The sequence below is a fragment of the Uranotaenia lowii genome, chromosome 2 (genome assembly GCF_029784155.1).
Source record: "Uranotaenia lowii strain MFRU-FL chromosome 2, ASM2978415v1, whole genome shotgun sequence".
NCBI lineage: Eukaryota > Metazoa > Arthropoda > Insecta > Diptera > Culicidae > Uranotaenia > Uranotaenia lowii.
Window position 1 is genome coordinate 40,294,604 of NC_073692.1, and position 12,289 is coordinate 40,306,892.

Sequence of the window (12,289 nt, forward strand, 5' to 3'; positions counted from 1 at the left end):
TCTAACTATTGATTTGAGACTTCTGACTTCAATTTTTTATACTTCTGACTTCTGTATTCTGACTTCTAACTTCTGACTTCTGACTTCTGACTTCTTACTTCTAACTTTTGCCTGTTGCCTTCTGACATTAAACTTCAGACTTCTGAATTAGGACTCTAGATTTCAGATTTCTGACTTATGATTTTAGATTTCTGACTTATGATTTCTTATCTCTGACTTCTGACTTCCAATTACTAATTTCTGATTTCTGATTCAAAACTTCTGACTTCTGACTTCTGCCTTTTGACTTTTGAATTCTGACTTCTGACTTTTGACTTCTGACTTTGAATTCTGACTTCTGACTTCTGACTTTTGACTGTTAACTTCTGACTTCTGATTTCTGTCTTATGAAGACTTACTTTTGATTTCTGACTTCTGACTTCTGTCTTCTGAATTCTGACTTCTGACTTTCGACTTCTGACTTCTGACTTTCGACTTCTGACTTCTAACTTTTGCCTTTTGCCTTCTGACATTAGACTTCAGACTTCTGAATTAGGACTTTAGATTTCAGATTTCTGACTTATGATTTCAAATTTCTGACTTATGATTTCTGATCTCTGACTTCTGACTTCCAATTACTAATTTTTGATTTCTGATTCAAGACTTCTGACTTCTGACTTCTGACTTTTGACTTCTGACTTCTGACTTCTGACTTCTGACTTTTGACTTCAGACTTCTGACTTTTGACTTCTTACTTCTGAGTTCGGACTCTAGATTTATGATTTCTGACTTCTGATTTCTGACTTTCTGAGATTTTGATTTCTGACTTCTGACTTCTGACTTTCGACTTCTGACTTCTGACTTCTGACTTCTGACTTCTGACTTCTGACTTCTGACTTCTGACTTCTGACTTCTGACTTCTGACTTCTGATTTCTGACTTCTGACTTCTGACTTCTGACTTCTGATTTGTGACTTAAGAATTCTTAGTTCTGAATTTTGAATTCTGACTTCTGACTTCTGACTTCTTACTTCTGACTTCTGACTTCTGACTTCTGACTTCTGACTTCTGACTTCTGACTTCTGACTTCTGACTTCTGACTTCTAACTTCTGACTTCTGACTTCTGACTTCTGACTTCTGACTTCTGACTTCTGACTTCTGACTTCTGACTTCTGACTTCTGACTTCTGACTTCTGACTTCTGACTTCTAACTTCTGACTTCTGACTTCTGACTTCTGACTTCTGACTTCTGACTTCTGACTTCTGACTTCTGACTTCTGCCTTTTGACTTTTGAATTCTGACTTCTGACTTCTGACTTCTGACTTTGAATTCTGACTTCTGACTTCTGACTTCTGACTTCTGAATACTGACTTCTGACTTCTGACTTCTGACTTCTGACTTCTGACTTCTGACTTCTGACTTCTGACTTCTGACTTCTGACTTTGAATTCTGACTTCAGACTTCTGACTTCAGACTTCTGACTTCTGAATACTGACTTCTGACTTCTGACTTCTGACTTCTGACTTCTAACTTCTGACTTCTGACTTCTGACTTCTGACTTCTGACTTCTGACTTCTGACTTCTGACTTCTGACTTCTGACTTCTGACTTCTGACTTCTGACTTCTGACTTCTGACTTCTGACTTCTGACTTCTGACTTCTGACTTCTGACTTTGAATTCTGACTTCTGACTTCTGACTTCTGACTTCTGACTTCTGACTTCTGACTTTGAATTCTGACTACTGACTTCAGACTTCTGACTTCAGACTTCTGACTTCTGACTTCTGACTTCTGACTTCTGACTTCTGACTTCTGACTTCTAACTTCTGATTTCTGACTTCTGACTTCTAACTTCTGACTATCAACTTTTGACTTCTGACTTCCAAGTTATGACTGCTGACTTCTGATTTCTGACTTCTGAATAATGACTTTTGACTTATGAATTTTGACTTCTGTCCTTTGACTTCTGTCTTCTGACTCCTATCTTTTGACTTCTGACTTCTGACTTCTGATTTCTGATTTCTGATTTTCAACTTTTGATTTCTGACTTCTGACTTCTTAATTCTGACTTTTTATTTATAACTTCTGTTTTCTCACTTCTGACTATCCATTTTTGACTGCCTTCTGACTTTTGTCGTTTGTGAAACAATCTCACAATTTTGAGCGACACTTTAACGGGAAATATAAAATCCTTTCCACCACCCAACTATCCATTGAGAAGAGATCCACGCGAAAACAGTTGCAGAAGTATCGAGTGTTTATTGAAAAGTTTTCCACTTTCGAAAGTTTCACTTTTGTCGTCCGACGCTGCGTCCCATCGACTTTATCGAGCACGTTTATCGGCTTCCAATTGTATCGAATTCCGGGGAGAAAAGACACACACACACAACACAAACAGAGAAAAGCAGTAGTGAATGTCATCATTTCAGCTGTTGGGTTTTTTTGGGATGAAAAACTTAAGCTGGGCTGTTGGGAAAGGCGAAAATCTCATCGATTTCCTCTCGTTTTGATAGTGAATTATTGCAAAAGCGCAGGGAAAAGTCCCTGGCCGGAGCACAAATCACTCAGATTTAGAAAGTTTGTTTCTTACCTTGGCTGCGCTTTGCCCTCGATTTGTCGTGGGAATTCCGTCAGATGCACATCGTTGCGAAGTAAGCTCTTTAGGAGAAAGGATTTTGTGATCATTATTGGAAATAAAGTTTGTAAACTATTTGATAATAAATTATTCTTTCATTTCTAGTGTTATTGTCAGAAAACCCTGATTTCTTTGGCTTTGTACGATTAGTTGCTTCAAATAAATAAAAAATAAATTAAATAAATAGAGAAATAAATAAGCTGCTAACTTCTTCAGGGCCTAACTTCCCTGAAGAGTGACGGGAATGTCATAATTAGTACAGGATTTTGCTGTCCAAAATTGCCAACTCCGCCGAAATTTTGTGGCTGTACCGGTCTCTGTGCTGGTATCTGCCCTGGCTGGCCAACGTTAACTCCGAAAAGATTGATTGATCCCATCGGTTGAGGTTGAATTTGAGGTCGGAAAACCGGAAAATTTTGCACCGGAAACTGGCCTGGGAAAGGACTCTGGGGAAACGGTTGGTTGGGAAACTGCTGTGGAAACTGCTGCGGGAACTGGTTAGGATAGGTTACTGGAAACCGATTGCCGCCAGGGAAATTTCCTTGCGGGAAAGATCCCGGAAACTGCTGCATTGGATCTTGCTGAGCCGGTCGCTTTTGTTTCGGCGCAAATACTTCCACATCCGGATGCAGGGGAATCGCCGCGTCGGCCAACATTTCATTAACTATAATATCGTTTGTAAGATCAACAACCTCACCCCCAGACGAGCCATCGATGTCAAACTGTCCTTGGTTTTGATTTTGATTCCTAACCGGGAATCGATCCCACGATCCGCTTACAATTATCCGTTTTCGGTCGTCTTGGACTTGTTTCCATTCGTCCGGGGAAAATCCTTCGTCGGTTTGCTCGACCGAGTTAGAATCTTCGCGATCGGGTTTCAGCCTTTGAATTTGATTACTTCGCTCCAGCGATTCTTGTCCCGAAGAGAAGATTTTCTGTTGGGGCCTCAGGAAGTCACCCTCGAATGATTCAATGGCCGATGATGATCCCTGTAATTAATTCAAGGTTAAATAATTTTAAATTACATTTAAAGTTAATGAAAAATCTATTTAACTAAGGTCATGTAGCTAATAAAATTTCCCATACAGATAAAATTTGAGATTGAGCTTCTTAAGTCGAAATATGTGGTTATTTATCAACCTGAATTATGAAACACTTTGTCTAATTCTTCTAAAATCCACACGAAAAAATTCAGATATCATTCTGTATAGCTGTAAATTTTATACACGTGAATCCATGACGATAATAATCACGACAACATTCCGTAACTATTGATTAGTTACTTAAACATTTCACATACTGAATCACAAAAATCAGACCCAAGATATATTTAAAATTAATATTGACAAATCCTTTTTCTAGTATTCAGTGTGAGAATTTTCGTATCATTCTGATAGTTAAACAATACAGTCAACAATATACAGTAAGAAAACTTGAACCCAATATCTCAAAACAAATTGTAACCGGTTTGAGAGCCCGAAATAAGGCTTATCTCAAGTGAAAATTTCTAAGGTGTCCAAATTGTAAGATAGGTTTGTCCGGAACAATCTAAGTGAAGTGGGACAAATAACACTCAATTATCCCAAAAAAAAACTTTTCAGGTGTTCTTGTAACACAAATTGAAAGAAACAGTTCCATAAAACGAAAAAAATGCTGTTTATCCGCCATGAATGTTCCTAAGTCATTTTTGTTTTCAAAACAAATATCGTGTTGATGATGAAAAAATTATGCAATATTGGGTAAGAGCTTAATTTTTCAAAAAGGTAAATTATTAAAATATATATATTTTTTTTTATGAAAGTGGGATTATTATTGATACGTGTAACTTCTGTAGCATTTTCCTAGCGGCTTCAAAACAATTCAGATTTGTGTATCTAAAGCTTTGATCATTTAGTATCCGGACACTTCATTTCGGTGATAGCTACGTTACTAGAGATCGGTTATGCAATACTTTAGCAGCGTTGTGTTGGTTTTGAAAAGGACTTTCTTGACGATGCAGAAAGACACGTAACAATAATTATGCACAAATTTGCGCCTTTCGCACATTTTGCGCCACGAGAATTCTTCATTGTCGACTTGAAAACTCATAAACTGATAATTTTTTTTCTTAATCAAAATTTCACCCATCCTAAGATTAATTTTCATGATTTAAGCTAAAAGAATATTTTGTAGTATTTTTTACCCCTAAATGTATGCAGCAGATTAACACTTTTTTCTTAAAAACATTTTTGACAGAAAAAAATTAAAATTTAATTCGAACAAAGCCAAAAATACTGCAATTGTCTGTCTGTCTGTCTGTCTGTCTGTCTGTCTGTCTGTCTGTCTGTCTGTCTGTCTGTCTGTCTGTCTGTCTGTCTGTCTGTCTGTCTGTCTGTCTGTCTGTCTGTCTGTCTGTCTGTCTGTCTGTCTGTCTGTCTGTCTGTCTGTCTGTCTGTCTGTCTGTCTGTCTGTCTGTCTGTCTGTCTGTCTGTCTGTCTGTCTGTCTGTCTGTCTGTCTGTCTGTCTGTCTGTCTGTCTGTCTGTCTGTCTGTCTGTCTGTCTGTCTGTCTGTCTGTCTGTCTGTCTGTCTGTCTGTCTGTCTGTCTGTCTGTCTGTCTGTCTGTCTGTCTGTCTGTCTGTCTGTCTGTCTGTCTGTCTGTCTGTCTGTCTGTCTGTCTGTCTGTCTGTCTGTCTGTCTGTCTGTCTGTCTGTCTGTCTGTCTGTCTGTCTGTCTGTCTGTCTGTCTGTCTGTCTGTCTGTCTGTCTGTCTGTCTGTCTGTCTGTCTGTCTGTCTGTCTGTCTGTCTGTCTGTCTGTCTGTCTGTCTGTCTGTCTGTCTGTCTGTCTGTCTGTCTGTCTGTCTGTCTGTCTGTCTGTCTGTCTGTCTGTCTGTCTGTCTGTCTGTCTGTCTGTCTGTCTGTCTGTCTGTCTGTCTGTCTGTCTGTCTGTCTGTCTGTCTGTCTGTCTGTCTGTCTGTCTGTCTGTCTGTCTGTCTGTCTGTCTGTCTGTCTGTCTGTCTGTCTGTCTGTCTGTCTGTCTGTCTGTCTGTCTGTCTGTCTGTCTGTCTGTCTGTCTGTCTGTCTGTCTGTCTGTCTGTCTGTCTGTCTGTCTGTCTGTCTGTCTGTCTGTCTGTCTGTCTGTCTGTCTGTCTGTCTGTCTGTCTGTCTGTCTGTCTGTCTGTCTGTCTGTCTGTCTGTCTGTCTGTCTGTCTGTCTGTCTGTCTGTCTGTCTGTCTGTCTGTCTGTCTGTCTGTCTGTCTGTCTGTCTGTCTGTCTGTCTGTCTGTCTGTCTGTCTGTCTGTCTGTCTGTCTGTCTGTCTGTCTGTCTGTCTGTCTGTCTGTCTGTCTGTCTGTCTGTCTGTCTGTCTGTCTGTCTGTCTGTCTGTCTGTCTGTCTGTCTGTCTGTCTGTCTGTCTGTCTGTCTGTCTGTCTGTCTGTCTGTCTGTCTGTCTGTCTGTCTGTCTGTCTGTCTGTCTGTCTGTCTGTCTGTCTGTCTGTCTGTCTGTCTGTCTGTCTGTCTGTCTGTCTGTCTGTCTGTCTGTCTGTCTGTCTGTCTGTCTGTCTGTCTGTCTGTCTGTCTGTCTGTCTGTCTGTCTGTCTGTCTGTCTGTCTGTCTGTCTGTCTGTCTGTCTGTCTGTCTGTCTGTCTGTCTGTCTGTCTGTCTGTCTGTCTGTCTGTCTGTCTGTCTGTCTGTCTGTCTGTCTGTCTGTCTGTCTGTCTGTCTGTCTGTCTGTCTGTCTGTCTGTCTGTCTGTCTGTCTGTCTGTCTGTCTGTCTGTCTGTCTGTCTGTCTGTCTGTCTGTCTGTCTGTCTGTCTGTCTGTCTGTCTGTCTGTCTGTCTGTCTGTCTGTCTGTCTGTCTGTCTGTCTGTCTGTCTGTCTGTCTGTCTGTCTGTCTGTCTGTCTGTCTGTCTGTCTGTCTGTCTGTCTGTCTGTCTGTCTGTCTGTCTGTCTGTCTGTCTGTCTGTCTGTCTGTCTGTCTGTCTGTCTGTCTGTCTGTCTGTCTGTCTGTCTGTCTGTCTGTCTGTCTGTCTGTCTGTCTGTCTGTCTGTCTGTCTGTCTGTCTGTCTGTCTGTCTGTCTGTCTGTCTGTCTGTCTGTCTGTCTGTCTGTCTGTCTGTCTGTCTGTCTGTCTGTCTGTCTGTCTGTCTGTCTGTCTGTCTGTCTGTCTGTCTGTCTGTCTGTCTGTCTGTCTGTCTGTCTGTCTGTCTGTCTGTCTGTCTGTCTGTCTGTCTGTCTGTCTGTCTGTCTGTCTGTCTGTCTGTCTGTCTGTCTGTCTGTCTGTCTGTCTGTCTGTCTGTCTGTCTGTCTGTCTGTCTGTCTGTCTGTCTGTCTGTCTGTCTGTCTGTCTGTCTGTCTGTCTGTCTGTCTGTCTGTCTGTCTGTCTGTCTGTCTGTCTGTCTGTCTGTCTGTCTGTCTGTCTGTCTGTCTGTCTGTCTGTCTGTCTGTCTGTCTGTCTGTCTGTCTGTCTGTCTGTCTGTCTGTCTGTCTGTCTGTCTGTCTGTCTGTCTGTCTGTCTGTCTGTCTGTCTGTCTGTCTGTCTGTCTGTCTGTCTGTCTGTCTGTCTGTCTGTCTGTCTGTCTGTCTGTCTGTCTGTCTGTCTGTCTGTCTGTCTGTCTGTCTGTCTGTCTGTCTGTCTGTCTGTCTGTCTGTCTGTCTGTCTGTCTGTCTGTCTGTCTGTCTGTCTGTCTGTCTGTCTGTCTGTCTGTCTGTCTGTCTGTCTGTCTGTCTGTCTGTCTGTCTGTCTGTCTGTCTGTCTGTCTGTCTGTCTGTCTGTCTGTCTGTCTGTCTGTCTGTCTGTCTGTCTGTCTGTCTGTCTGTCTGTCTGTCTGTCTGTCTGTCTGTCTGTCTGTCTGTCTGTCTGTCTGTCTGTCTGTCTGTCTGTCTGTCTGTCTGTCTGTCTGTCTGTCTGTCTGTCTGTCTGTCTGTCTGTCTGTCTGTCTGTCTGTCTGTCTGTCTGTCTGTCTGTCTGTCTGTCTGTCTGTCTGTCTGTCTGTCTGTCTGTCTGTCTGTCTGTCTGTCTGTCTGTCTGTCTGTCTGTCTGTCTGTCTGTCTGTCTGTCTGTCTGTCTGTCTGTCTGTCTGTCTGTCTGTCTGTCTGTCTGTCTGTCTGTCTGTCTGTCTGTCTGTCTGTCTGTCTGTCTGTCTGTCTGTCTGTCTGTCTGTCTGTCTGTCTGTCTGTCTGTCTGTCTGTCTGTCTGTCTGTCTGTCTGTCTGTCTGTCTGTCTGTCTGTCTGTCTGTCTGTCTGTCTGTCTGTCTGTCTGTCTGTCTGTCTGTCTGTCTGTCTGTCTGTCTGTCTGTCTGTCTGTCTGTCTGTCTGTCTGTCTGTCTGTCTGTCTGTCTGTCTGTCTGTCTGTCTGTCTGTCTGTCTGTCTGTCTGTCTGTCTGTCTGTCTGTCTGTCTGTCTGTCTGTCTGTCTGTCTGTCTGTCTGTCTGTCTGTCTGTCTGTCTGTCTGTCTGTCTGTCTGTCTGTCTGTCTGTCTGTCTGTCTGTCTGTCTGTCTGTCTGTCTGTCTGTCTGTCTGTCTGTCTGTCTGTCTGTCTGTCTGTCTGTCTGTCTGTCTGTCTGTCTGTCTGTCTGTCTGTCTGTCTGTCTGTCTGTCTGAGCCGATCTGCATGAAACTTGACAGTTGAGGGTATTGGAGGCCAGGGAACTTTGAGACTCCTCGCTCTCACAGGAAGGGTGGAGGGGGCCTCCCAATCAAAAGACAAATGTTTGCATAACTCAAAAACCGATCAAGCAAATGGAACCAAATTTGGCGTGGGTGGGTATTTGGGTACGAGGAATGTTTCTATGAATATTTGATACCCCTTCCTTCTTCCAGTGGAAATATAGGAAGGGGGGAGGGGGCCTACCTTACAAATTTTTACATAAGTGGAAAACTAATCATGCTAATGAAACCAAATTTGGCATGAGAGGGTAGTTGAATACGAGAAATGGTTCTATGATCATTTTAAACCCCTCCTTTCTTCCAGTGGGGATACACGAAAGAAGAAGGGGGGCTTTCATACCTTTTTTATTGCATAACTTGAAAATTATTCGATCAAATGAAACCAAATTTGGCATGGAAGGATATTTTGGTACGATAAATAGTTCTGTGAGAAGATAAAAAGTGGGGAGGGGTCTTTTTCAGCACAACTGGAAAGCTTATCAAGCAAGTGGAACAAAATTTGGGGTAGGAAGGTATTTGATTACGAAAATTTTTCTTTGATATTACGCTTATCCAGTCGGAAAATCTTAAGGGAGGAGGGTTTTCTCATACAAATTTCTACATCACTCGGGAACTAACCCAGCAAATGGAACGAAATTTAGCTTGGGAGGATATTTGAGCACAAGGAATGTTTCTGTGAATATTTGGTACTACTGTCTTCTTCCAGTGGGGTGATAGGAAGGAGTGGGGGGGCTTTACAATTTTTCGCATAACTCGAGACCTAATAGAGAAATATGGAAACAGTTTTGGCATGAGAAAGCATTTGGATACGTAAAATGGTTACTTGCTTTTTTGAGACTTCTTTCTCCTCAATTGGGGATACAGTTAGGGAAAACGGGAGCTCACATACGATTGTTTTGCATAACCCAAGAACTTATCTAACAAATGGAACCAAATATCACAAGGGAAAAAACATACCATCGAGCAAACGGAACAGAATTTGTCATGGGAGAGTATTCGAACACAAGAAATGTTTTTTCCGGTAGTTTAGCACTCCTTAGTCCATTCAGTGGAACGATAAAAAGTGGGAAGATGGTCACGCATACACTTGTTTTTTTGAATATTTCGGTAACAAATCGAAAACATGGAACCAAATTTGCATGGAAGCATATTATTGTACGGGCAATGTTTCTTCGATGATTTGAAACCCCCTTCTCTTGCCAGGCGAGGTATAAAGAGGGGAGAGAATCACCCATTTTTTTTAATAACACGAGTACTTATTGAGAATGGAGCCATATATGACATAGGATCGAATTAGTATACAAGAAGTTTTTTCTGATGTTATGAGATCCCCCTTTCTTCCATTGGTGATAAAGGAATGGGGAAGGTGGTCACTCTCACAATTTGTATAATAATTTGAGAGCAAATATATAGGTAAAATAAGTATCCCGTGACGTTATTTTGTAACAAAAAATGTTTCAATGATAGTTTGAAAGTCTCTCCACATTAAAAAAAGATAACGAAGATTCCATATATATTAAAAAATATTTTGGCATAAGTTATAACGCAAAGAAATCAAGATTCATAAAAACGATTTAAACACGGATTTCTAAAAAAAAAGTAGCTATTTAATTTTGAAAAAAAACATTTTTTGGTGAATTAAAAAAAAAACTGCAAATAAATGAAAAGTAAAATAACTAGGTACGTACCACAAATTTCAACAATTTTTGGAAGGTGTAGCAAAGCACACCGGGTCAGCTAGTTGTTATATTAATATTAGTCATTGGATTAATATTAATAATTTCGTGCTAAGCAATGGTCAACATCCATTCTGAAGAAAAATATATCTTTTTGGACTCGAGGGATCAAGTGAACCCACAGCACATATTTCCTGTTCCTTAAAAAAAAATTGAGAGTTTACTATTGCTTTGAAAATATGGCATTGATGAAATCGAAATTGACGAAAAACGTCGATAAAATTCAACAACAAAAATATGGCATTGAAAAGTTCATACTTTACTCTAACGATTGACATATTGCAATCAATATTTTTGTTATAAATTTTTCGCATGGGAACCATTTTAAAATGATGATATAAGTTCTTAAAGTCATATTTTATTAGTCTTCCATACAACACAAATACTGTTTTAGCGATATTGCCGTTATTATAAGTTGTATTAAATGACAATTTGCACAATGGAGTTTTGAGGGACACTGACAGGTATTCTATTATAATGAATCTTTAATTTATAACTTTCAGTTGTAGAAGTTTACTGTTGGATGTTTCAGCAATATTGTAGTGAAAATCCATAGACTTCATTATTCAAACGCAAACTCATCTCCGCGTATTAACAATAAAAGGCGAAACGGAGCAGCTCGTGTTAAATGAAATATGAAAAATGAACCTGCCACGTTCTTCCCAATTCAGCTCTTAAAAATGAGGGTTTCAAATTATTTATACGCAAACAACCCAACTTATAAAATCTGGTCCCTTTTTCCTGATATGTTCTCGATTTATGCCAAAAAAAAAAAACTGGAAAGAGATAGATTGTACATTTCCCGGCCATTTTGGCGTTCCCTGCAATAAGGAATGTGGGCCTAAATATACCCGAAAAATCCATATTGAGACTAAATTTGGTTTTAACTGCACGATAGTGCTGCCATCTACGATCTGAATCTGAAGGTGTACTGAAAAAAACCTAAGCTTTTGAATTCCAATCTATTTTTTCAGATTAAAATTAACCCAGAATTCAGAGACAAACCAGCCAAAGGCTGAAGGTCTATATAATTAAGACAAAAAAAAATAACCCAGAATGTTTGTTTCATTATTTCACGTCATGATAACGAAGAAAGTAAACAGTTTGGAAAAACTATCAAAACCTTCTTTAAAACCTTTGGAATGCTGTTAAACGTCTCAAAATGCAGGGATCCATTAAATCAATTAGTAGATTATTATTCACATTTACACAAATAAATATTAAGAAATAATCTTGATTTTCGTAAAAAAAAAAAACATATGTGGTACGGTACTTTTCTCATTTCGCAATTTTTTTTCCATATTTTTGGTCCTCATGCTTTATATATCCGTTGAACAATTTAAAGCAAATTGTAGATTTTTTTTAGTGATTTTCAATCATTCATATTTTAACGTGCAAAACGCATAGTAATACAATTCTTGTTTCGCTTACTGTATACCTTTATTAAAAAAAAAATTTGATGATCTTCCTAAAAATATTGTTACACCAACAGTTTTGGTATAGGATAATAAAAGCAATTTAAAGTTTGAAGGTGATATTATTAAGCCAATCCGTCACATTGCGTATGATAATGTTTTTTAAGGCATCAAAAAATTTATAAACTTGTCCATCTATTGCTCGATTTTTAAAAATTTTCTATAAGAATCAAAAGCTTTCAAAAAAACTATCTCACTATGCAAGAAACTCATCAACATCAACATTTTGTTATCATTAACTCATAGTTTTATCGCATTATATTAAAATAAAAATTGAATAAGTTTTGTGGTATACAAATGTTGCATCTAACACTACTGTTTCATAAGGCACCGTTGGCGGGTATTTTTCGTACTTTGGTACTCTAACGTTTGAAAAAAATATCAAACGTTAGAGTACTTGAAAAAAAATCTCAAAATATGAAAAATAATCACCAAATAGATTTTAAGGTATGACGAATCGTTTGACATAATTAACTCAAAATTTACTATTTTTGCGCTTATACCGTGAAAGCACCAATGGCCGCGCATTTAAGCTATGATGGATGTTCTTTGTGCCGTACAAAAATTATGTTTTGTGCGATTCTGGAAAGAAAAGCACTGACATGTAGTAAAACTTACGTACTTTAAGGGAAAAATTTAAAAGGGAGAAATTTTTCATTGCAACGCCACAAAAAACGGGATTTTGTGACAAGTGCCGGTGTACCAATGGCCGCGCACGTCTTAATTAGGGTTTAAACAGTAAATAAGGTATCCAAAAAGTTTAAAATGTTGTTTGCATGGCTCTAAGGCTCATGTGTTCAAAGGTAATGCTTTTTATGA

The 12,289-nt window shown here is 39.4% G+C and overlaps 1 protein-coding gene across 2 annotated transcripts in view; it reads right to left on the bottom strand.

Moving 5' to 3' along the window:
• Positions 1-2,689: 2,689 nt before the first annotated feature.
• Positions 2,690-12,289, bottom strand: part of LOC129744262 (uncharacterized) — a 64,118-nt gene continuing 54,518 nt past the window's right edge. For both annotated transcript variants that reach the window (XM_055736700.1, XM_055736701.1), the window contains exon 6: positions 2,690-3,603. In XM_055736700.1, coding sequence (XP_055592675.1) covers positions 2,827-3,603 — 777 coding nt within the window. In that variant the 3' untranslated portion in view covers positions 2,690-2,826. The remainder of the gene's footprint in view (positions 3,604-12,289) is intronic.